Source organism: Semicossyphus pulcher, unplaced genomic scaffold (genome assembly GCF_022749685.1).
Source record: "Semicossyphus pulcher isolate SPU_LCO1_2020_fin unplaced genomic scaffold, fSemPul1.0.p SCAF_15, whole genome shotgun sequence".
In the NCBI taxonomy this organism is placed as follows: Eukaryota; Metazoa; Chordata; class Actinopteri; order Labriformes; family Labridae; genus Semicossyphus; species Semicossyphus pulcher.
This window is the reverse complement of record NW_027211659.1, coordinates 25,553,987-25,579,741: the sequence shown is the minus strand read 5'-3', so window position 1 is coordinate 25,579,741 and position 25,755 is coordinate 25,553,987. Positions and strand designations below refer to the sequence as shown.

The 25,755-nt window shown below is 40.0% G+C and overlaps 3 protein-coding genes across 11 annotated transcripts in view; 2 read left to right on the top strand and 1 right to left on the bottom strand.

Annotated features, from left to right (window-relative positions):
• The window catches only part of lrrfip1a (leucine rich repeat (in FLII) interacting protein 1a), a 49,069-nt gene extending 31,040 nt beyond the window's left edge, over positions 1–18,029 (top strand). For 3 of the 9 annotated variants that reach the window (XR_011308210.1, XR_011308209.1, XR_011308207.1), the window contains 10 exons: positions 4,463–4,489; positions 4,897–5,022; positions 5,498–5,569; positions 6,163–6,333; positions 7,052–7,144; positions 7,369–7,461; positions 7,633–7,725; positions 8,006–8,150; positions 9,625–14,094; positions 14,275–14,323. Coding sequence is in view for 2 of the 9 variants with exons in the window: in XM_069662691.1 (XP_069518792.1) it covers positions 4,463–4,489; positions 4,897–5,022; positions 5,498–5,569; positions 6,163–6,333; positions 7,052–7,144; positions 7,369–7,461; positions 7,633–7,725; positions 8,006–8,150; positions 14,275–14,324; positions 15,817–15,937; positions 16,017–16,096; positions 16,185–16,289; positions 16,390–16,497 (1,284 nt within the window). In the remaining 7 variants the exon portion in view is untranslated. Of the gene's footprint in view, positions 1–4,462; positions 4,490–4,896; positions 5,023–5,497; positions 5,570–6,162; positions 6,334–7,051; positions 7,145–7,368; positions 7,462–7,632; positions 7,726–8,005; positions 8,151–9,624; positions 14,095–14,274; positions 14,325–15,816; positions 15,938–16,016; positions 16,097–16,184; positions 16,290–16,389 lie in introns of those variants that run through there. The other 6 variants (XR_011308212.1, XR_011308208.1, XM_069662692.1 and 3 more) reach the window with 5 other exon arrangements.
• Positions 18,030–18,242: 213 nt separating this feature from the next.
• On the bottom strand, positions 18,243–22,358 carry tyw5 (tRNA-yW synthesizing protein 5). Its single transcript, XM_069663598.1, has 8 exons — positions 22,257–22,358; positions 21,271–21,425; positions 21,117–21,186; positions 20,983–21,027; positions 20,718–20,855; positions 20,013–20,100; positions 19,792–19,908; positions 18,243–19,558 (listed from the first exon to the last, which is right to left on the bottom strand). Exons 1-8 carry the CDS (start codon positions 22,335–22,337, stop codon positions 19,239–19,241), a joined length of 1,014 nt encoding a protein of 337 aa, XP_069519699.1. The 5' UTR covers positions 22,338–22,358; the 3' UTR covers positions 18,243–19,238.
• Positions 22,359–22,651: 293 nt separating this feature from the next.
• On the top strand, positions 22,652–25,485 carry maip1 (matrix AAA peptidase interacting protein 1). The gene is made up of 5 exons (XM_069663590.1): positions 22,652–22,966; positions 23,065–23,136; positions 24,042–24,168; positions 24,466–24,616; positions 24,721–25,485. Exons 1-5 carry the CDS (start codon positions 22,652–22,654, stop codon positions 24,797–24,799), a joined length of 744 nt encoding a protein of 247 aa, XP_069519691.1. The 3' UTR covers positions 24,800–25,485.
• Positions 25,486–25,755: the final 270 nt, after the last annotated feature.

The following is a 25,755-nucleotide window of genomic DNA, read 5'->3' as shown; positions in this document are numbered from 1 at the left end:
CATGAACATGTCATGGGGTATCAGTGTAAACTGGTTTGTGCATGAGAGTGTGGGTTGGTGATTTGCTACACATTGATACTGAACTGATCCTCAGTTACTACTATTATATTCATATAACATAATTAGTTACGCATTGCTGAAAAGACTGGGTGACTTGTTCAAAAGATTCTGTTTCCAAACTATCTTTCCCTTTTCGCTCACGCTGGCTCCTTCTCTTGGCTCCTCACTCTCTCCTTATTTCAGGCCTCTTATGCTTCCTCTGAATTGTACAACTTCAATGGTCTATCCTCTTCCAGAAACCAGGGTTCAGCTTTCAATGGTTATCAGGTCTGTATGCAAATACTAAACAGGCACGCACTGTAAACACTCCCTTGGAAAACTTGTACTGTGTTGACCTTTAACCTCTCCAGGGAGAGGGACATAATGAAAGAGAATGAGTCAATTATCCTTCTTTTACATGTTTTCACAACTTGTTCCAACCTGCTGTCTTGTAAACCTCATTCTCACTCCTGACTTCATGCTGTGTTGCAGTTCTGCAGGTCACTCAGTCAGATCCCCCAGCAGCTCTATCGTAGGGTTGGTTCCATTCAGTTTTACTCTTCTGTAACCTCCACTCTCTGTGTTAAATGACACCTGTAATAATCACTGAGTTACTACAACGTTGTTAAGGACACCTGAAACTAGAGTTGTTACGATCCCAGTATTGCAAATGCCTCTGATACACCCTAAAATGGGGCATCGGGTATCGTCAAGTACACCACGGAATGCACTGATCTGATACTATAATTCATTAACACCCCCCAAAAATTTGACTTGTTTCTTCTTCTCCAAAACAGTAGCCTGCACATCAATTGTTAATTTCATGGCTGCTATTGAAAAATAGGCTACTTTGTGAGAGCGTCTTGGAAGAATAGAACTGCTAGTGAAGAGTGTACTGTACTGAAAGCTGGCAAATATCATCAATAAGTATTTAGTTAAGACAAAACTATTTAAACACACAAAATAAACTTCATGTAAAACTTTAGGGATTTTCAGACACTCTTCGGCAGACACAGGTCGTCAGAAGAGGCTGCAAGCTGCTGCTAGCCTTAACTTAGCTTGTTTTTAATGTTAGGATTCATCACTGTATGCTGAGCAAGGACATACAACAATGATAGCAATCAAAATAAAAACATACATTTTTAGAAGTGTAGCCTACACCTTTATTTAATCAAACGAGTAGGGGGCACTCGGTATCTTCACATTTTTAAGCCTAGGAATCACTATCAGTATAGGGAAGAAAAAATGGTATCGCAGCATCTCTACCTGTGAGTTTGTTTGTCTGAAGAGCAAAACAATTTATAAATCAATTTTAGTGCTTCTAGTTTAAAGATTTATCACTTTTAAAATTGACTGCAGTTCAGCTCTGAATAGAAACACGTTTTAGGGCACGTATGTTAGGGTGTGTTGTTTCCACTTTTGTGTCGAAAAGCATGTAATAAAATCACACATTTCATTTTCTGTTCCTCTGCTGGTTATTGAGCACGCTGCTTACGCTGTATTTGTGTTTTTATGTATGTGTGTGTGTGTGTGTGTGTGTAGGGCTCCTTATACGAGGACAGTCTCTGCAGCGGGTCACGGCGAGTCTCTGGCTCCCATGTAAGATTTTCTTGGAATTGTGGCTTTGTTGGTTTGACACACCTGAGAGCGCACACGTATTTTTTGTCCCTGGATCGTTAAAACCAGCTTTTAATCATAAGAAGATTTCATATTGATTCAGTGTTGATGATAATCTGTTGTGTAATAATACAATGGGCTCTGTGTGAAGTTTGCTTTTGTTTTTCTCTGACATGGCAGTTTCTCAGAATTTAGAGTGATTAGTGTTTTGTCGCTGGTGCATGGGGGTTGTTTTGGACTTTAATGTAATTGCATCATAGACTTATATAAGAAGTGGACTTGGCCAAAGTGAAGTCCCACATTGTTTTGTCTATATGAATACAGTTTTGAAGCCTTGGCATTTTGCCCATCGGTACCTTGTTTTTTTTTTAGCCAAAAGTGACCAAAAGTATGGAGCTGAAAAGTCAAGTGCTAAGACATTAAAGGAGCGATTTGCCCCTGTAAAATGCCACTGTCAGTCAAAGCTGGTGGTCTCTGTAATCCATAGAAGTAATAATATTTGAAATTGGAGCCATAGCTGTGGAGGAGGTTGTACAAACAGCTTGTGGTTTCACCCATTCTACATTCCTACAACACCCAGCATGCAATGCGCTCTCTGTCTGAAAGGAACAGCCCAGCGAGAAACACTGGAGTGAAATACTACTGTAGGCAATGGCTCAGAGCGGAACAGAATCCGAAATATGATGAGAATATACTGGTGGATCGTCCCCAGCTGGCCCCTTAGTGTGCGTCTTAGGAAAACCAACCACTAAACAAGACATGTTTTTTTATACTGCTTTGGTGAGCAACTTGTCAATCACGGGTAGCACACCTTAAAGAATACCCTGCTTTATCATCTATTTACCTCTGACAGGGACCATATTTTACAAAACTCACATCATGACACCTTAAACTCTTTTGAAAAATGTTTACTGAGGTAACAATTTAAGTGAGTAGTAGATTAGTTTTTGCAACCAGTGAAACTCCCCCTGCTGGCCAGTAGAAAGAATGCAGGTGTAAGGCATTCTGCATTTGATTCACTTTTCAAACAAAGACGCTTGGTCCACTTCCTATATGCAGTCTATTAATTTGATTCCACTTTAGTTCAAAGTCAAAGTTTAATTTCTCTGAGTTGTTCAAATATTGTTGGAGTTTAGATTTGTTTTGTGTGATTCTACATGGTGTTATCGGTCCTCTCAAGCATGCGTTTGCTTCTAGTACTGCAAGTGTGAGCATGTATGCATGCCTGTTAGTGTTTGCCTCCTCGCGTCGTCAGAAATATAACGGTGTGTTTTCTCCTCAGCCTTTAGAGTACACTAGTTATCGCAGCTCCGGCTCCAGAGCCTCCTCCAGGGCCAGCTCGGCCCGCACAAGCCCAGTGGTGAGCCTTTACCCCTCAGACACCCTGCAGACAGCCGTAGGGTTTAAATTGCATTAGCCCACCTGAGCCGTAGGAGAGCCATGAAAACAATTCTCTCTCTTCTCTATTTACAAATATTCTTATCTACTTCTGTTTTATAACATTTATTTTTCTATTTTAAATTATTTGTATTTTTGCTTTGTAACCACATAAGTCTATGACCTAACCTAACAGCCATCAGGTACTTACAGTACACCATTTGGTTTATGATTTACTCTTTGACATCACAGGAATGTGATGTGTTCATTCTAGGTGTTACAGTGACTCACATTTGGCCTAGTGTGCTGAATTTGGACATGTGCAAACATTATTCACTCTGTGTGCACAGTACGAGCAGGTATTTCCTGGTTGACCTGTACAGCACTGTTTTTTGATGCATTGTTTTATTGTTAGTACGCTTAGAGAAGTCTGAGCTGTAGTTTAGGATGGCTTTCACAGAAAAACATTGTTTACATATTCTTTTTGGATTTATATGTCCACCAACAAGCAGCTTTACACACTTATACCAAATGTTGCACTCGTGTATTTAAATATATACCATATGATGTCATTGATTGACAAATCTGATACAATATCTGCCCCCATACACTGATATTGTGGACAGCATACTCAAACTGTGCCTCTATGATGCATTTGTTCCTGTTTTATTGCTGCTGGGTACATGGATTTCTAACTGTCTGCTGTGTTTGGCCTGTATGTTGTTCTGTGTCGCCCTCTGGTGGCCAATGTAGGACAACTGCGGCTCTGTTGCCAGTTTTCTGAGGAGTGCGGCCAGTAGCAGTGGCCTCCCCAGGGATCTGGACGATGTTACTATTCCTGACTTTCCTGACGTGAGTCGCTTTGCACCTGAAGGAGGAAGAGGCCGGGATGTGAGCTGAGTTCCTGCTTGGCCGCTTTTTTTGCTGCCCCGTACTTTTTGTGCCCTTAACCCTACAAGCAGGGCTGATTAACCACTGTGGTTGAGTCAGAGGTTAATTTGTGCGTTGGCTGTGGAGCAGTTTGTTTTTGTGTGTGGCAGGAAGCAAAACCTGAGGATTGCCTGGTATTCAAAGTGTGTTTTTAACACATGGTGTGTTACTCAGTAGAGTACTGTGTGTGTGTGTCAGACTCATATTTTGCCTACTGTGTTTTGGTCCATTAATTTCTGAAGGCGTTTTTGGCGTTATTGTACTAATTATGTGCATGGTGATGTAGAAATTGATGTGTGCCTTCTCTACTAGAAACTAGAATGCTCGTAAAAATTGTCTTTTGTTTTCTCCATTTGTTGATTACGATAAATCTCCTTATCACCGCTGAGCTGTGTGGATTTTGAAACATCCTTCCTTCCTCCCTCAGTTCTTCTTCTCGGCCCTGTGGCCTCCACATCTTCCTGTGTTTGTTCTGACTGTATTTTCTTTATCTCCACAGGTGGAGGACAGAGATTATCTGGAGAAGGTGAGTCTTCCAATGCTGCCTATTTATAACTCAAGGTGCATAATATAACTAACAGGGGAATTCAGGTGCTTTAACGCTGGGCCATATTTATTTTTATATTTTATTTGTATATTTTACATGTAGGGCTTTAAATGACGGAGGACATATTTTGTTTGGGCTTATTTGCCTCCAAGGATTACGTTGCAGCCAATAGAGCCTGTTTGACCGCTGCCGAATGAAGCAATATGCTGGACCAATTTTTAAACTTTTTAGATCTATAATGAATGAAATGGAATGAAACTATTTAAAATAGGGCCTGGTTTCCATAAACAAGAATTAACCTTAAGTAAAGAATAATAAAAAGATTTGTTCTTTCATGTGTTTCATGCTCTTAAGAACATTGAAATAAACTATGTCTTCTTCCTCAGGGATCTCGAGCAGCATCTGCCTTGACAGCAGGCACCCTCACCTCGTTAGGCGGGACTTCCTCGCGGAGAGGGAGCGGGGAGACGGCCATAACTGTAGATGCAGAAACCTCTATACGAGAAATCAAGGTAATGATGGAGAGATGCAGCTTCCTGTGGACAGTGGGCACATTTCATTTTGGATTGTTGTTTCCCCATTAGGTGTCATTCAGGGTTATTGGATCATATTCATTCACTCGGAAAAAAAATGTTTTATTTGCGCAATATGATTCTTTTAAATGTAAATCTTATACATAAAATCTGTGCCTAATTTCAAGACATGCTTTATTAAACCACAAGAAAATAAGAGGAGCAAATTTCCCATCCTAGACAACCTGGATCAAACCGTCTTACATTTAAAAAGGAGGAAACATAAAAGATTTAGGGAAACTTTTTTATCTAAAAGAAAAAGAAGTTCATTGCTATTTTGCCATTTTCATTCCTTCTGCAAACATTTCTCTTGCTGTTCTCATTGCCCGCTCACAAAACATTCTGTGTCACCTTTTCTGATGCCGTCACGCTGCTCTTCTCTGCTCACTGCTGCTGCTGCTGCACTCGTCACCAGGAGATACATGAACTGAAGGATCAGATTCAGGATGTGGAAACCAAGTACACACAGAACCTTAAAGAAGTCAAGGTATAACCCTGAGACCTTCTCAGACCTGCAGACTCACTGCCAACTAACTTGTTTGGTGTGTCTCACTTACACTCTGGGTGTTGTAGGGATTTTGCCCAAAGTGGGTCAACAAGGATATCATATGTACAATATAGTCATCGTTATATTACCTTTAGGACGCAATGGTTAGTTGAAATGTTTTCTTTACAAATCAACAAACTGATAAGTAATACAAATGCAGTTCTTTAACTGGGCTAAAGACTTTATTTCTCATTCATTTTGTATTTGGCAGATGTTTCTCGCTTGCATGTTCACTGGCTATCTAATTGGTCTTTGTGCATGTGTTTGTGTTTGTGTGTGTGTGTTAGCCTGTTGTTGTTTACTTTAAACTACACTTACTAGAGCTGTGAGATACAGATAAGTATACAGGTTTGACTTCTTAATTTGTTCCTACTCTGTCTGCATTTTCTGACAGCTGCATCCGTCTGCTACTCTCAACATATACTGCAGGTTGTCCATACAGTTTGGCAGAGGAAATATAACTGTGAAGGGTTGTCTGAGTACTGGTTATATAATTTTAACATTCCTACATTCTCTGTCTGTCACGACATCAGGACACGTTAGCAGAAGTGGAGGAGAAGTACCGTAAGGCTATGGTATCCAATGCCCAGCTGGATAATGAGAAAAACAACTTGATGTACCAGGTGGACACACTTAAAGACTCACTCATGGAGCTGGAGGAACTGCTTTCAGAGTCACGCCGGGGATATGACGAGAAAGTCAAGGTACAGCAGGCACACAGTGACACTCAATGAGAATATTGTAACATGTATTTACATTTAATTAGTTTGGCCTAAAAATGTAAGTAATAAAAAAGTTGTTGGAAAGCCGAATGCCCCTAATGATTTATATATACTGAACATCTACGTATATTAGAGTTTAATAAAACAACTAATCTATTTAACAGTTGTTGGAATCTCTCCTCTCATACCACTCTTTGAGTATTACTTCTTCCCAGTGTCTACAACTGTGCAGTCATTTAGTCTCTTATGCGGCCCCCTCCACACTGCAGACGCTTACAAATTTATGATATTTGGCATGTGAAGTTTTCTTTTCTGTTGAATTTCTGCCCTTCGCAGAGCCATTAGAAGGAAAATGATTTGCATAAACCTAACTTGAGGCAGATACATTTCTAAAATTACATCATCATTATCAAAGTTTGCTCGTTGTAACAATAGTCAGACTTTTGGTCAATTCAGTTAAACCACAGTTTTGTTTTGACTCTCCAACTTAACAAATGGCAGCCAACAACATTATATTGTTGGACATGCAATATAGGTAAAATGTATCTGCAAAATGGGGACTGTAATATAACGGCTATCAGAGAGAGTTAGAACGGTGTTTTTATTTGGGCTGTCATGCGTTTCTGTACGTATGAAATAGCTGTTTTAAAATGGAAACAAAGGACTTGTTGGTTGTCAAGCTATCTTTTGTTCCTCACAGGAATTCGATCGAGAGAAACATGCCCACTCTGTGCTTCAGTTCCAATTCAATGATATGAAAGAGACGTTAAAACAAAGCGAGGAGCTGCTAAACGTGAGTATTTCTCCACAGTGTGAATACGTGTCATTAAGATGGAGCAGAAGTTGAGCATCACATTGGTTGAAAAGACTGATAATAAGAAAAGAAAACTCTAAGGGTGCATGTTGGCTGCATTTCTCAGCTTTCACACACTTTATATATTCCTGCACTACTTTCCTCTTTATGACTTCTTTATTCTCTCCACCCCTCAAACCTTATATCCTTTTCCTGCTGTTTAGGAGATCCGTCAGCTGCGTTTGAAACAGGAGGGTTTTGTTAGAGAAATATCTGACCTGCAGGAGACCGTGGAATGGAAGGATAAAAAAATTGGGGTATGGCCTTTGAGCCCAGTTCTAGGAGTTTTGTGTTATATTACATTTAGCATCCACAATTTCTGACATGAATTTAATATCTTTGCATGAAACTGAATGCCATCTTTTTACTTTCACTTCTTTTTCACCTCTCGTGCACATCCTGTTTCACCCCTTGGGGGCTCTGCTCAGGCCTTAGAGCGACAGAAAGAATACACTGATGCAATCCGAATCGAGCGAGATGAGCTCAGAGAAGAGGTGGTCACGCTGAAAGACATTCTGAAGGTATTCAGTCAGAGTGTGAATCCTTATTTCACCCTGCTGTGTGAAGTTTTAGGAAGCAACCTTGAAACATGAAAGTGTGATGAAGTTTGACAATTGTTGTCGCACTAGCTTGTAAGTTAAAACCTGATCCTGGTTTAATGAAGTAAGTATAAGAGCATCAAGGTGTCCTTTATAATTATAACATAGATTTTTATTTTAACCATAACAATTATACAAATGTGATACATACTGTTCAGAATGTGTTGTCTATGGAGCTGATGTTTGTCTCGATCTCGTCTAGAAACATGGAATAGTTTTGGGACCTGATCTGAACCTTAACGGAGACGTTGGTGAGACACCAGCTGATGGCTCCCCCGGTGAAGACCCTGCCTCCCCATCGGCTCAGGATTCACAGACCACCCCAACGGAGGGGAACAGCATGCTCGGTAAAACACATATTGGAATTATATCTTCTAACTGCATGGCCTGGCATAAAACTGTATGAAGACTCTCATTCCAAAATATTTTTTCTAATTAATTATCTTAAATACATAAATAGTATTTTTTTTTACATTGGAGTTTTCAAATAGTTTCTGTCTTATTTTGGAGTGAAGTCTTCAGATACAGGTGTTGTGCTTCTGCATTGCCCATGGTCACTTAAGCTCTGATTTGCACTAACCTGAAGGATAAGTCTGGTGATACTCTACATTTTTTTTTAAATTGAACTTTAATAAAGGTTATTTATGTAGCTGTTCATAGAGCGTTCAATCTCAAGCTTTAAGCCAAGTCCTTAAATGCTCAAATCTAAAGTGATTCGAACATTTGAACAAAATATACCTGCTGAGAAAGATTCTGCTAATACAAAATTATTCAATGGACCTTGTCGCAAAATTTTTTCTGTAAACGCATTTCATAAAAATACTCTCTTTAGACTTTTTAGCAAGATCGAATCATCAGATCATTGTTTGTGTGTGTCCTGTGCCATAGAGCTCCAATACTTTCCAAAAACTACACATCAATGAAACACACTATTTCGCAAAGATGCTTACTAGTACACCATATGTGCATTATTCTGCAAGGAAAAATAGTCACTGATAAATACACAGTTTAGTCCAGTTTGAGTAACATTGGTTAAATATGACAAAGCCCAGTTAATTTAGGACATTTCTGAACCCTTTTTAGAATTAAAATTTTATATTTTAGACAATATTTAGAAAATCTGGTCCCTAGTAAACTGATGGATTGTGACTGAGTGCTACAGGCAGGGTAGGAAAGGTGGAAAGTAAACTCTAATCCATTGTAAATTCAAAGGAATTTTTGACACCAAGAAAAATGTAAAGAAACACCAGATTTCTCCTTTGAACAGTATCTAACCTTCATCTTGCTCACCTGTAGAAAATAAGACTCCACTCACAAACTCCGCAAAACATGGCTTTGTCTTCATGACTAATGTTTTAGCATTTATGCTGTTTCTTCCGCAACTCTTTCATCATTTTAACTCATTCATATTAGTAATGTTTCACAACTAACTTTGCTAATGCAGGTGGTGTTGGGGGTATCAAGAATTTGACTCATTCTAAGAATTAGCAGAGATTACGTATAAGGAACATTTGTTTGGATTATTGTGGATATTCTGCAAAGTATCCCTTTGAGGCGCCGGCTTCAAGCTTCTTTTCTTCACTTTGATGATCAGAAGATCAAGAACCTTTCGATGTTCCTCCTTCCTTCTTCTTGATTTTCTTTTGCTTCTCTTGGTCATCTTGGTTCTGCGCTTCTCTTTCTAGCAACCGAATCAATCAGCATCCTGCCTTACCTTGAATTCTGCTGAAGCATTTCCCTATGAAGATTACAGTTTTTAAATCATGTCTTAAATCAACATTTTTTGCGCTCCATCACCGTGTGCTCTTCATGATCTCTCAGGCAACACAAAGGACACTCAGTTGAGAAGTAGCGCAGAGGAAGAGGTGGATCCAGAGCAGCATCAAGAAATGTTTGATGAAGCTGAAAAGAATCCCTTGGACTCTGACATAAACTGTAATGTTGCTGAGTCGAAACAGACTGAAGGAGAAGACAGCACTAAAGAGAGTGGCTTCAGCAAGAACCCAAATGTTGACAGAAATGACTGTTCAGTAGCAGAACCTAAAGGCAAAATAGTTTGCAGCACTGGTTTTGAGGAAAATGTTCCAGAAACAGAAACACCAGAGGGTAGAGATTTAGGAGAGATAGACAACATTATTGATGACCAAAAGAAAACCCAAAAAGATGTTGAGGAAAAACTTACACAAGATGTTATGAAAGAAAGCTTACCTAATGAGTCCGTCCCAGCTTTACTCAACTCTGAGCCTCAACAAGAGCCTGAGAATACCAAGGAGGCAGAGGACGATAATGAAGAGGAAATGCCAAGTAAATCTCAGCCACAGGGCGCCACTGCTTCAGGGAAAAAGAAGAAAAAAAAGAGGAGAGGCAAAAAAAAAGGCGGATCAAATGAGGATAACATCCAACAAAAGGATGGATCACAGAAAGAAAAAGACAAAGTAGAAAAAGACATTCAGTTGGCTACAAAAGATAATGGACCCATCAATGCCAGGTTCTGCTGTTGGCCTGTCACCGAAACCCTCAAGGAATTAAAGGTGAACCAAGTTAAAAATAAGCAGGACAAGCAGAAAACTAAAGAGTTGGATGGAGTAGAAGTGGTTAAACACACGGAAACCTTCCCTGTCAATGAACCTCTCAAAGAATCTCAAATGGATCATGTAAAAGATGAGAATGGCAAGGAACAAACTCTGGAAACAGAGGACTTGAAAGAAGTAGAAACATTGGCGTCGACTGAAACTATTGAAGCTCCAAAGGAATTTAGAGATCACGATATTTCTGATGAAAAGAACGAGGAACAAGGTTTGGAAACTGAAACTGCAAAAACAGTAGAGGCACCCGCTGAAACCTTCCCTCTCGCTGATACCCTAAAGGAATCTGAAACAGATCCTAAAGATGATGTGCAAGACAAGGAGGAGACTTCAGAAACGGCAGAGGTACAAGAAGTGGGATCTATTACAATTCCTGATCCAGAAAGAAATCTTAGTACTTCCAATAGTATTGACAACTCCAGTGATGCTGAGAGCAACGAGGGTCTTGACAAAGGGAGTACCTCCAGTGTAGAAAACAGTGGAATGGATCATGTTACAGATGAGCACGACAAGGACAAAACAAAGACCATAGAAGAAGTGGCAACTAGTGAAACCATTGAAGCTCCAAAGGAAATAAAAGCGGATGATTTTACTGATCAAAAGAGGGAGGAGCAAAGTTTGGATACTGAAGCATCAAAAGCAGTGGAGGCAATGGAGCCCACTGAAACCCTTTCAAAAACTGATACCCTCCAGGAATCCAGAACTGATCCCAAACAGGATGAGCAAGACGAGGAACAAACTTTGAAAACGGCTAACGTAGAAGAAGAGGAATCTTCAGCAAATACTGTTCCAGAAAACAGCCTTAGTGTTTCTGATCTTATTGACAACTCTGTTGATACGGAGAGCACTGAGAGTGGGATCAAAGGATGTACTTCCAGTGTAGATAACAGTGGTGTAGACATCTCAACTAATGATGTCATCCAGACTGGATCAGAAATTGTCGATAGTGCAGAGAGTGAAGTTGGGTCTATGCATGAGGTGAAATCTGAAAGCGCAACTACTGACCTCCAAAACGCCTTTGAAACAAATTGTAAGGAAAACATTGAAGCTGAATTGCATAATCCAAGCCATGAGGACATTGTTGCTGATGAATCTCAATCCACAAACAATCCTGAGAGTAAGGATAACGCGTTGTTGTTCTTGTCTTCTACTGATGGCCTTTCTGATGGCCTCAAGAGCTTGTCTAGCTCAGATCAGGCATCAGAGCTGCTTTCAGAGCCTGCAGCCATGAACTCAAGCAATGACAACACTGCCATCGAGGTTTCTGAAAGCGGTCCAGAGGAGGCAACCGAGACAATCAAAGAGTATGAGGAGCCAGAAGCAGAGACTGATCAAGAATCGTTTTCTTCCAGTCGAGAACATTCAGAGTTAATACCAGACAGAGCAGAAAAGGAGGAGCTGAATGGAGACTTGAGAGAACCTGAAGGTTTGGTTGAACCAGACAGCTCCTCACATGAAGATATCGTTGATGCATCTGAAGCTGAAATGAGTCCTTTGGAGGCTGCAGTGCAGCCCGAACATTTGGATGATGTAGAAATCCAGACAATACAGTGTAAGGAACATACTGATGACTTAAACAAATTGCCTGATGAAACAGACGAGAGTGACACCATTGACTCTCAAAAGGAAGATACTGAAATCGGTTCCTCTGTCGAGCAGGACCAAAGCACTGAAGAATCAGCCAATTCAGAAGATACAGAGCAGACAAGCAGTCAGACTGATCCGCAAAGTGAGACACAGGCTGGCTCTTTGTCAGAGCAACTGTATGAGTCAAGCAAATGCAGGTCTGAGGATTACAGTTCCTCTCTACCCACATTACATGGCAGTGATGATGAGGACAGTGTAGTCGAAGAAGGACAGTCTTTTGATTTTGATGACTTGGATATAGACGAGGCTATTGGAACAAATCTGCCTGAAGAACCCAAACGGGAAGAAATAGAGGAGGGAGTTGAAGTTGCATCAGAGGAAAGCAACACAGGAAGTTTAGAGTTGAGCCAAAGTAATGCAGAGTCAAATGAAAATACACAAGATAAGCCAGTTGAAAGCAATGATGATGAGTGTACAGCTGATGGGGAGCACCCGGTAGATACACTACATCTAGAGTTGGATGCTACGAGCCAAAGCAACCAAACCTCTTCGGCTCATGAAAACGCCACGTCTGAAAAGGAGGGGGAAGTGGTTAAAGAGCAGGCGAACATTCTGGAAGAAGTAGGCGTTACAGAGGAGCCCAGGCACATTACAGAGGAAGGAGAGGTTGTGAATGTTGGAGAGGTTGTTTCACAGAACATTAACCAGGCCATGTCTTTACCCTTAGAGGAAGGATTAGATGCCGTAAAGCACGAGTTGAAGGTTGAAGATTCTCTTTCACTAAAGAGTTGTGAGCAAGTGTCCGGCCATCAAGAGCCACAGCAGACAGGGAAGAACGTGAGGAAGAACAGCAAGAAAGGCAAAGGCAAGGGCAAAGAGGACTGTAAGATGTCTTAGCTTATGAATGGTATACAGTACAGATGTTTAACTTGATCTGCCCTTAAAGTAGTCGTTGCTTGGCTGTTTACAAAGTGCTTAAATATATTTTACAGAACCCTTACAGCACTTTCCCAAATGAATACTGGTTTCAGTATGTATATTATTTCAATTGAATAATTTCAAACAGTCCAACACCCAAGGATCAGTTTTCATTCAGGTCATGTCTGGGAAAAAAAATTGTGGAGAGATGAGAATGTAAACCGCCCGGTAACAGTAGATTTTACTATTGGCAATACTGCACTCGCTATATTTTGTTATTGTTGCACATTTGCTGATGCTGCTTGAACTTTTGGATAATATAATAGAACTTCACCCTTTCATGTACTTATTTCAAAGTTGTACAATGAAAAACAAGAATGTTTATTTGGACTCACGCTAACAGATGTTGTTGTAATTGTTGATGTGAAAAATGCTTGGAGACCCTTTTCTGTTCTCTGTAAGAACTTAGTTCTGACTTGAAGTTGTAATCTCGAAGATTTTCAGTTAAACAAGATCCTGTTCAGTGATTGACTTTTACCAAAGATGAGTTGACACAATGGTGGTTGAGCCTTTGGCCCACTGATAGAGTGCAATGCATTTTCACTAATTGAGTTGCACATTTACTATGGCTGAACAAACAAAGAAAAATTGATGACTACAGATGATGAAATGAAAAGAAAATAAACAAATTCAGCCTCCAGATTCAGGCATGCTGTCTGGATCTCTTTGCAGAGATCTTCGAGATTGCTGCTTAAAACAAACTCCCATCTTAAAGATTCTCCAGCACAGAAATTGCACAGAAATGTTTGATAAATGTGTGTTCGCGTTCTGTTGCACTTAATGGAAAAGATGAATGTGGTGCGTCCACGCTGAAATTCCAATAAATACTCTGCTGTTACCATTTGTAAGGAAATGACTTGAGTGACAATAAAAAGCATAAAGTCAGCTGTTTGTAAGAAATGTTCCTACCGTCCATCTTAACATTTACAATTAGACATTTATATGTGGTCATAGAGTGTAAATAGTCCTCCCAGCTGTGTGCTCTCGCATTGAACCTCTTCTCCACAGTCTGTGCATACTAACACCCCCCCTCACACCCTGCTCCATCACTCCCCCACGGATGCCTGCTCTGTTGCATGCATCAACCTCCCACCCTGACCCAGCCACCCTCACACCATCTCCCTGGCTCCTCCCACCCCTGGTATGTTCACTTATTTTTCTTTTCAAAGAGGGTAACGGTAGCTGTTACCATTATTTTTGTTGTCTGAATTGGTGTTTTGTTATGGCATCGTGATGCATGACATTCATTGAAATAACGATTTGTGACTCAGGTAACACTGAGACACTTGTTGTTTTCTCAAACGTGTGCTTTCTCTTTCAGAGATTCGCCTGAGGAAACTGGTGGATGAGCGTGAAAAAATGATTGAGCAGGTGGGTCACTGATTCATACATTAACAGTGATGCTGATATTGAAAATGTGTGAAAACTGAAACAAGAAGCTATAAACTCATAAAGCAAGGAAATGTTACCTCTGGCTACGGGTGGGAATCGTAGTGTAACTAAAGATATGATATGATAACGCGATACGTGGTCCAGGATAATGATATCATGATACTTCGATTCTGCAATAATTGATATATGGCAAGATGATACATCACGATATCCTATTAACTTCTTCGGCCAATTAATGTCAGAAGTGGCACCACGAGGAGTCATGAAGTAGTGACGCAGTTAGCCCCTCCCTTGAATGGCCACTGTGCAATCCTACCTTAGCAACCGTAACTAGGCATGGGAGGCCTGTCAAGCTTTCAGAACAAGGAGAAATTTTGAAACGGTGTGCACATGTAATCTGTAAGTCCGACAGCAGATATCCTCAAATTTTAGAGGGGGTGTCATATATTTCGCTTTTCCGAAGCCAAAAACTCGAGAGGTCATGTCTGACATGGATATAAATTTTGGAAGACCGCACTCGCAGCTTAGATCAACAAAAATGAATATGTCAGCGATATCCTGACGCGCTTTAAACAAAATGAAGAAGTGAGATGTCAATACGTGGGGTACCTGACGCTTGCATTGGGACCGACGAGCTTTTGCCTCGAGTTTTCTGTCCTCTTCATACTCGACACTCCGCTGACAGATTATATTCTGGATGAAGCTTTCAAATGTATGTTGTCGTCCTTTCTGTCGACTTCTCTCTGATATTTGGGAACCATTTTCCAGAAATTTGCTGTCATTTCACTGTTGTAGTTGAAAAACGCCATAATATGTACATGCCAGTGCGAAAGCTTGACAGGCGTAGCAACAGTAACCAAGGGGGGCGGGACTTAGCGAAGGGTCAATTGTATTGCACGAGTCAGGAAGATGATATATTGCCATATGGATATTTTGACCCGCCCCTACTTCTGACTGCAATTTCTATACATTACTTGTACAATTGAGGTACTTATAGTTTATGTATTAACATTTTTACAGCACAGTGGTGAAGGCTGAATGTGGCAATTTTCTTTCAAAGAAGTTGAAGGCAATTTTTATAGGTTTTTTCTCACTGTCAAATAATCAAATGAAAAGATCAAATCCCAGACTCAGTCAGTCAGTCAGGCATGTGATTGGCAAAGGGCAAAAAAGCTGGAAAATGCACGGAGGGCCGAGTAACTCCCCCAAAAAGTAGAACCTTTATTAAATGTTTAAAGTGGTTTGGAACATACATTGACCAGGTCAATTGATTACCTTTCAGCCCTTTAGAAGCCAAGTGCAGTATCTTATGACCATGTCTTTTAGAGTTTTGGTGACTGACAAAAGTGGGTAAGGTTGCCCAACATTATTGTGTAACATACATAGAAAAGAGCTTGTGAATGTGAGCTGTCGCATGTTCCTCTTGGAAAGTGTGTCATTAATCATTGGTGTGTTTTGGCTCCATCTACAGGTGAAGAAACTGAAGGCCCAGCTGGATGAGAAGACACAGAGGAATGGCACAGACAACAATTCAAGCCCAGACGGTGAAATCCTTGAAAATGGCAATGATCCAAACATGATAGAAATGCAGAGTGAGTGTGCATGTGCATAAAAGGAGACCAAAATGTCCACTTATTTCTTTGTCTACATGCATTTGCTAAATCTTTGCAGGAGATTCGAGCAGACAAATCAGTGACTTGAAGTTCAAACTTGTGAAGGCAGAGCAAGAGGTCACCGCTTTGGAACAAAACGTAAGCTGAGAAGGATTATACATGCATAGATTACCTAAAAACAAGATAATATTCTCACTTAATTTCTATATAAATGTTTGTTGTCCAGGTGACCAGACTTGAAGGTCAGGTGACGCGCTACAAGTCTGCATCAGAGAACGCAGAGAAAGTGGAGGACGAGCTGAAGGCAGAGAAACGTAAACTACAGAGAGAGGTGGAGTCTTGTTTTCTTACACTGCAAAAATGACAACGTACTTGTTAAACAGGCTTTGTTTTAATTGTGATTCATTCTCTTTCTCCGTTTACATCAACAGTTACGATCAGCACTGGACAAGGTGGATGAACTTGAGTCAAACAACAGCCACCTATCGAAAAGACTGGAGAAGATAAAGTCTACTCGTGGCATGGCACAGACTCCGTAAACTACCCCAACCTATCGGCTTCACCTTCTCGCTACCCAAAACTGGCTGATCACTTGGAAAAGACTCATCCTGCATTTTGGGTCTCTCTTCCTGCCTGATAGCAACCTTAAGAAACAGAACAAAAAAATCAACAAGTATCCACAGAATAGAGAACACCCACAAGCAATGTGCCATTTCTTTGTCTATTTTCTGTCTGATGAGCGTTCTTCGTAGCTTTGTCTGCACACCCAGAAACTTCATGAAGTTGGGAAGCGGGTGTTTGCGTACCTCATGACTTTGGTCTGCACTGCTGTGCTGAAGAGGGAACGGGCCACATGGAGAGTACCGGGACTGAACGGCACAATGAAGACTCCTCTGTTGTCCAGTGTAGCGAGAGACAAACGTTGCCCTCTTTCTGCTGCTTCTCATCATGATATATACTTGCCTTGCGCACTTGAAGGACGGAGAAATGCCGGAAAAGACGGGTCACAGTGCAGCGAAGAGTACCAGTGTCCATTGCCCCAGACTGTTTAACTTCATTGCAGGCAAGACTGAGATGAGTGCGTTGTGTGTGTGTGAATGAAAGACTTAAATTAAAGGGGAAGTCCTGTAGTTTTAAACATGGGCCCTATTTTATATATTTTGGGGACTTTTGGTGACAAAAAGTTTAGAATTGCACTTGATCGCTTTAGCCTGCAGCCATGAGACAGGCTGTAATGACTCTAATGGAATCCTTGGGGGCAAATACACCTGATCAAAGTATATAAATGAAAAGTGCTCGTTTCTGCCACTCGCAGTGTCTAACAACATTGTTCAAGGGAACAGAACAGGGAGTTGCTGCTCTACGGTTGTTGATCTTTTGCAGATCTATTGCAGCCATTACTGCACGTCTTGAGGGTGTAAAGGCCAGAGCAATCGACTGGAGTTTTTCCAAACTTTTTGTACTCATTTCTCATTTAGACCCCAAATATGTCAGAAAAGGTCCCCAGTTTAAAATATCAGAATTTCCCCTCGTGTATTCTCTTTGTCTGACCTTTTCCTTATTTGCACCCAAAGCCAAACTATTTTTAAACATGTAAATGTTTGGGTGTGTTTTTCACTTGTGGTAAAACTGAATGTGTTTGCAGATAGAAGGATTGCCCAGTTTTCATGGAGCACCCAAACACAATATAATCATCACTGTCAAAAAGTCACCAGCTTTCACTCGTAGTTCCTCCTGGCAGCCTGAGGCAGGGTGTTGAATGTTGAGCAGTTTGACCCTCAGCGTGTAACCTCGGCCCTTCTGCTAAGATCCAGTCATACTCCGAGCTTCTCTCTGCTTCATATAGTCAGTCACTGGTCTGCTCTTGTGTTCACACTTTGTTGCTGAGACTTACCGAAGAAAATGTGACCACAGGGACTCAAAGCGGTGTTAGCAGGAGATACTGAACACACTGGGGAGATGCTGCTTCACTGTTTACAAAGCTTTAAAATGTTTGTAAGGAAACATAAAGATCTGTAATCTTTGTGCAATAAAAGTTCAAACCACATTGGTATCGGCACACGTGCATTTCAGTCCTGTGTTCTACGATTGTTTTCCATGTTCCATGCTCCAGTGTCCAAAGTGTTCGGCTATAGTTCCTCAGCATTTGTTGTTGTAATACTGACTTAAAAAAACGTTTCAAACTTTTTACCGACCTTTGCAATCTTTAAAAAATAGTGTTAACAAAACTTTTTTTCTAAAGGCTGAAAAAAACAAATGACTGAAGATCCAGTATTTTTATTATTGGGAAGTTTCTGAATTGGGCATTTAAACAGATTTTACTCCATTTTTTTAAACCGGATTCAATTTAATGAGTCACCAAACTTCATAAACCAATCAGAGTGTTAAAAGGTGCAACTTCTCTGATATGGAAGAGATTTGAGTAAACTTTGTTCATCAGGAAAAAGAGATGTTGTCTATTGTTATTGTTCTATGTTTGTTTCTCTAGAAAAGAAACACGACTGATTGACCATATAGAAAAATGACCCAGGACACCACCTGAATAAAAGTCAAATAATTAGACATGGTACATTGCAAGAGAGTTAAGAAACAGGTTTCATTTTGATCAACTTGTAGAATAAGTTCTTAAGCCTGCACTATGCTCGGCACCGCGGGACGGGAATCGCAGGCTAACTCATGAGACAATGCGGTACATGGCCCACGATAAAGAGATTCTGAGATATCTGATATATTGCAATACAATCATATACTGATACATCATGATCTCTGATTAACTGAAGAATACAAAATGTGAAGGTCAGAATTAATGAATTTGTTTGTCTGCAATTTGGGGTCGGTTTCACAGAATTTGACACAAACTCAGATGAAACTGTGAACGTGTTTTCAGTCTGTGAATTACATTTTCAGAATTATAGAACAACTTTAAAAACTAATTAGGACTTTGGATTTGAAAGTGACTGGTGCATCTCTTAACTTCTTTTCACCGCTGTCTGACATTATCCCGCTGTCTTCTTCTGAGGAAAGTTGCTGCTTTCTAAGAAACAGTGGCTCTTAAAATATTAGAGGTTCATGAGTTTTGCTAATGCATCGAATACGCATTGTGGTTTTTGTGATATTTAGGTTTGCCTCTTTCCTGGACATTAGCAATATGTCGATGTTATGATATGAAGTTCTTCCAAACTTCTACACGTTTATGATCATATTCAACTTTCAAGCTGAAATTGAATCATCTTTGTACAATACAGGTGTTTTATTGATCACCCAGCATTTCTCCAGGAAATCACCCAGGTTTGGTGAATTGACAGTTAGATAATGTACTGTCAGAGTCCTGCTGTGTACTTGTGCTTGACGTGCTGTCACAGTATGTCCGCTTCTGAATTCTCTGTATCATTCGACGTCCGTAAAAATCCCTATAGTCTGCTGGGAGTTCATCCAGAGTGTGCAGCGCTCTCTCCAGGGCCTGAAGCGCTCGAGTCGCAGCCACGGGGTCTTTGTTACCGTACGGGTCCTTTTTGTCGTAGCTGTCGGCAGGAAGATGTCGCCAGAACACGTTGACACCCACACCGAACTGCAGAGCGAGGGTGTTGTGGAACCACAGGGCTGAGGAAACAGGGACACTGGATGATGTAAAATGTTACAACCATACATGAGGGAACTGTTTAACTGAAATTCCCTGTAATAATTCAAGTGTATTACAGCAGTTAAACTTTGCCCTGCAGTTTGTGTGCTGTATTTCCTGTGTTTGATGTGAGAGTAACATAATAAAGAAATGGTAGTACGATAGCATCTCAGTGGGAGGGGCTTCAGGAAGATCTGGTTGAAGTGAATCTTACCAGGGATAAAAAGTAGATCCCCGGGCTCCAGCACACACTCGTATCTCTTCGCCTTCACAAACTCAGGAAACCGCTGCAGGTCAGGTGAGTCGATGTCCAGGACCTCTGATTTATCACCTGATGGGTTCAGTTCAAATAATAAGAGCTATTTTATTGTTATACCAACCAGGTAACCTGAAAGTGGCCTACAGTGTAGTAAACATCTCTCCATAGCCACTTGCCTGACAAGTAAAGGTGCAATGCATCCTGGGGGCTGTAGAGAACCACTCTCTTGGTCCCCGTCACCTGAGCCAGCAGGTTATCCATCACCTGGTGAAAGGAACCCAAACACCAGAAGGAGAGTGTAGTGAGGATAACATTTTGGAATTGCTCCAGTAAACTGCTTTTGTTGACAGCAGATAAAGGGCCATAAATGTAAATAAAGTAACTGATCTATGGAGCAGTAGAGGAGGAATCACCCTGCTCTGCAAGGCAAAATGACTGTTTTTGTAAATGGAGTCTGGTGGCTTTGGAGATAGCAATGTAATGGACTAAACAAGCACTCAAGTGGACTTCGTTAGCGAGCATGTTTGACCGACTGTTTCAAGGCTGCTGGCTGAAGCAATCTGCTGGAGCATTGTCAGAACTTAATGTAACAATAGTCAGTTAGACCCCAAATTATGTTAAAATAGAGCCTTGGTTAAAAAATACCAAATCAGGACTGCACATAAAAAAGCATCTTGGTAACAATATTATTACACACATATTATATTATATTATATTATATATATATTATATATTATTATACACATAACTATTTTAATAATCATCCTCCATACAAAATCCATTTGAGACTCAGCAGCAGCAGTGTTGTGCAGGTGTGAGGTCACCTGAATGATACAGATGGGTGACAAACATACAAAAACATGAATATATAGCACGCTCACATCGTAGTGCGTCCACAGCTGCAGACCACAGGAGCTGATGCGGAACACGCTGGAGAAAAATTGATCAGGTGCAAAGAACTCTGGGATGTGAAAGTCTTCAGCCAAGTCTGGGAACTGTTTGCTCAGGTCAGCAGGTTCCTGTGAGGCAGATGGTTTATTCATGATCAGGAGCTTCTGCAGAGTCAGACTGTAGACATTTTTGCCATATAAATTAAGAAATCTAAGGTTCAACTTCACATTATTTATTCAAAAGTCTTTTTAATACCTTCCGTACGTCCTCTCCAAGTGATCGAAGATAATAGCTCTCATCCTAAAATAAGACCAAAGACTTTGTGTGAGTCAAAGACATAACATACAGTAAAAGAAGAATACATCATATCCGTATTTTATAGTGCTTACCTCACACAGGAAGAAGTCGGAGTGTGTTTTTTCAGATGCCCTTTTCACAAATTCCTTGAACGGTAGAGTCCTGCGAACAAAGAGCTGCAGCTGAGAAATCTGAAGAGAAGCAGCGCTGATTTGTATATGTGTGTGTCTGAGAGAGAGAGCTCACTTGTATGCAAAGTTTTTGTGGAGGAAGTCCATCTGCGGCACAGTAGATACGTGAATCTTCACTTCCTTGTCGCCCCCTTGCTGCCCGAGATATTCAACGGTCCACTTTTCCAGACAAGGTCCAAGATTTATGCCTCTCAGCACGGCCGGTCTGCGCTGAAGGATAAAAGTCAGGATATGGCTGTGGTCACTAGGAGAGATTTTTCTCTAATCCATATCTGCTCATCTTGTCTGTTAGCAAGTGTACCTAGAAGTCAATATCATACATAACACTATAACTTAAAGGGGTAGTCCACTAATTATACAAATTGATATCAGTTTAATTGTGGGGTGTAGTAAGACAGCTGTATAATGTCCTCTGTGGATCACTTAGATCTTAGAATTTTGGAGTTTTTGGAACTTTACTTTAAGAACTAAAAGTCATATATATCTCGACATGCAATGCTTAGATTTTGATCATTCTGTATCTAATGTCTGTCAAATATAACCCAACAAACCTGAGGACATAAAACAAACTGTGATTTGATTTCTCTGTACATTTATCAGCACTTGGTTGTCCCTAAAGATATTAAATTTAAGAATTTGACGTCTGAGTTTGTCTTCCAAAGCCAATTGTTGTTTTCCTTGATTGATTAATCTGCTAATTTCATGCGATCAATCTTAACACATTAGTCTTTAAAAGGTCACAAAAAATTCAAACGTGCCCATCACACTTTCTCAGAAAACCAAAGCACTGTCTTCAGATTGCTAGTGTTTGCATATTCGCTCTTTATTGTACATCTAATGTAAAATAATGCCTTCTATATATGTATACCAGGATAACCACTACAGCAATACAATGCTTTTCAATTCTGCTTGTGGTACAAAATAAAGAACACTGACTAGAAGTCCAGAGGCAGCAGTAGCAGTGTGTTACTGGAGTCACATTTTCCTGCAGCCATAAGGACTAAAATTAGTCACCTGGTAACGTTTGCAGATGTATCTTACCTGTGGATAAATGTCTCGCAGAAAAACGACTTTGTCTACGTCTGTAAGTATCGGCACGTGTACTTTTTCCTGGAGCTCCATTTCACATGATTTACAACAGAAATTATTTTGTGAATGTAAACAGCTCCCCAACTCTCCGGGTGTCACACTGTTAGTGTTCCCCACAGAAACAAAACAAGACTTACAAAGTCGAATGTGAAAAAACAGACATAACAGAAATTAAAAAACAATACGGCCTATTAATAAAAAAATAACGAGATTGTTCGTTAAGTTATCACATTGAGTTATATTATCCATATTTTGTCGCATCACTATCAGATTTTTCATATCGAATATTTGTTTCTCAACGGAAGATACAACTAAATGGACAGGAATGCTTCCGTCGAAAAATAAAGATGGCGCTGCCCGTATTAAGAGGTTGTTACAGGTTACCATCAAAATTAGGCAATACTCGTCTACTTTTAACTGAAGGAATCATCCTGAACCGCTCCGGTAAAACGCGGATACCTCCTTCATCACCCGCCGGGGCAGCAGCAGCGGTCCGCCCGTACAGCTCGGACCGGGGTGGACAGAAACCAGTCCAGAAGGTGGTGGTTGTTGGCATCACCAATCCTTTCATCTGGTTCCGCACCCGAATATACTACTTTCTGATCAGGGCTTACTTTGATAAAGAGTTCAGCATTGAAGAGTTCACGGAGGGAGCGAAGCAGGTGTGTAAATGACTGAAAACAGATGATAAACTGGGTGGTGTTTAATAGATGTAACTTTTCTGACACCTATGTCTCTAACTTGTCAACTCTTGTTGCAGGCCTTCTCTCATGTCTCCAGACTGTTGTCAAAATGTCAGTTTGAAGGTTTGGAGGGGCTCGTGGCTAAAGACGTGAGTATGTGAACTCAGTAAGTCCATTAAGACTTAAACTGATTCCAAATTCAATATTAAATTCTAACACAATACAATCTCCACACGCATACTTGAAACTGTTAGGTCGAAAAACAACATTTCCCTAAATTGAAAGATTATAGACGATAAAAATGATTACAGGCAAAATTTACAGTCCTCATTATGACATAAAAAATATACAGACACACTAAGTTGACATTTTTTCTCACACACATTGATACACATTTCTTTAAATGTGCCAGTTTGCCATCTTGGCTTATTTTCACCTGAATTTCCTAAACAGGTGTAATGACAGGATGTGAAGGCTTTACGCTTCAATGAGGTTTAGAGATTTTAACAGTGATTTAAATAATAAATCTCTGTTTTCAGATCTATCGCAAGATACCAGTGAATCTGTGAAATAAAGCTTTCGATTTTTGGATCTCCAACATTATCGGCACACTTGAAAATTAACCCACAAACAGTTCATATGTTCATATGTTGTATGACAAAGCAGTTTCTTCTTTACCAATTCAATAATGTTCCCATATGTTTTTGAATTTCCTTTGAATATACAGGTTTGCTAGTAAAACAGGTAGGACCAGCAGAATAGGTGACAACAAAGATGTTGATCGTTATCAATAACAATGTCTATGTAACAGTGGCAATGTTTAACATTTAACACATACATAACTAGTAAAACATGTCTGACTGGCACGTTGATTAAAAAAAAAAAATGGATTTATTGATCGTACAAATCAGAACTCAATTCATTTGTAGATTAACTTACTCATTAATCAATCAATTGTATTGACCAATTTGACATAACAGCAATATCAGTGTAAAGTGCTACCTTTCTGTTCATCTTAGGCTCATTATCCATCTTATGAATAAATGTCTTGCAGTTGATCGGGAAGCTGGAGGAAAAGTGTAACCTGCTGCCATCGAGCCACAAGAAAGCTCTCTCTGCAGACCCTGAAGAGATCATGTACACGACACCTGCAGACGTGGGGATCTACTATGATGATGATGGTCAGTATTTTATTTGTTTGTTTTTAGTGGATTAAGCCGTTGATATCTGTGTTTTAAAGAGACCAAATCGAACAATAAATAGATATTACTACTAAGTATTTTTGTCAGCTGTATTTTTGTCCAGACTCTCAGATGTACGTCGCTTTGGACAAAAGCGTCTGCTAAATGAAGTTGTAACATTGTACGCTAAACACTGTTGAAATGATCCTAAAATTACCATGAAGTTGCACACTGTATTTCACTGTTCTTTTTTACTTATATTTGCTAGGTTAATAAGTGTCTTAACATTTTTTTCAGGGAGAAAGTTTGTCAGTATTCTGATGCGTTTCTGGTACCTGACGAGTGCACGTCTCCCTGACGACACTGTGGAGGGAACACGTATCTTTCAGGTGGCCTTTGGTGGAGAGGGAGAAGCAGAAACAAAGAGACTGCTCACTGCAAACTATGAGTGAGTTTTCTTTCCTGTCACTACTGTAATGACTTTTGGATATATTCAAATCTTTCTGTGATTTGGAATAATCATTCTGATCTTGGTTTGTGGCTTTGTGACAGATTCCAAAGGGAGTTTACTAAGGGAGTGACCCCAGACTGGACCATTACGAGGATAGAGCACTCCAAGCTTCTGGATTAAGCTTGTTTTCACTTGAGGCAGCTTTGCCAATGGAAACAAGTCAAAATGTGAAATTCCCCTCAGTACTTGCATTCATTAGCTCAATACAATCCACTAAGGGAAAAGAAGACTAAAAAGTCAGAGGAAAACAACCAGAAAAACCACAAGTCATTGTAGAAAACGAACGTGAACCAGTCACATCTGCTCATAGAGATTCTGCCTAAAACTCTCAATAAAACACATTTCTTATGGTTTTCTTCACTTTCTCTGATACCACCTGAAAACCAGTGATCAGAACTCGATGAGGTTTGCTCTAGAAGTCCAGAGAAACCAAATATGATATTCAATTTGTTATATATTGTTGTGTTTTAACTATTGGGTAACGTCAAATGAATGGGACTTGCTGCAAATGGTTGTAATCAACACCTGTTCCAGGAAAATCTGTCGTATGGTTTTCTATTTTGAAAAGACTGATCAGCATCTGATACTGTAATTGTGTTCTTTATGTACGACTTTGTGGTATGAACATGTTGCAATTTAATGTGCAAATCTTTTTTTTCCCCACACAAAAAATGTGACCTGTTGCAATCACTTGACTCTGTAGTACATGATATACATGTACTGTATGTGTACTCATGTGTTTGCAATGGTTAAGGCAGCTGCAGCAGACTTCTGATTCTTTTATTAAACATTTGGCTGAAATAAAATTTGTTTACTTTATTAATATTTTTTATATATTTTCTATATATTACTCGTGTGTAATTCTCTTTTTAATCTCTCTCCCTCTTGCAAACATGTCCTCTCTGCACATTTAGATAGATCAATAGAGAGATAGAGTTACTTTATTGATCCCAAACTGGGAAATTGTGGCGTTACAGCAGCAGGTTATCAAAGTGAATACAGCACAGGAGAAAATAGATACACAGTAAAAAAATAACCTTAACACTAGAAGATGTATACATACAGGAATTCTAACA

Excerpts from the sequence above, each read along its gene's own strand:
- tyw5 (XM_069663598.1), bottom strand. The coding sequence starts at position 22,337 with ATGGAGCTCCAGGAAAAAGTACACGTGCCGATACTTACAGACGTAGAC. Across the intron at positions 21,426-22,256 it reads TGCGAGACATTTATCCACAG|CGCAGACCGGCCGTGCTGAG; the intron begins GTAAGATACATC and ends TTTATCCTTCAG. Across the intron at positions 21,028-21,116 it reads CCGACTTCTTCCTGTGTGAG|GATGAGAGCTATTATCTTCG; the intron begins GTAAGCACTATA and ends GTCTTATTTTAG.
- maip1 (XM_069663590.1), top strand. The coding sequence starts at position 22,652 with ATGGCGCTGCCCGTATTAAGAGGTTGTTACAGGTTACCATCAAAATTA. Across the intron at positions 22,967-23,064 it reads TCACGGAGGGAGCGAAGCAG|GCCTTCTCTCATGTCTCCAG; the intron begins GTGTGTAAATGA and ends CTCTTGTTGCAG. Across the intron at positions 24,617-24,720 it reads CTGCTCACTGCAAACTATGA|ATTCCAAAGGGAGTTTACTA; the intron begins GTGAGTTTTCTT and ends GCTTTGTGACAG.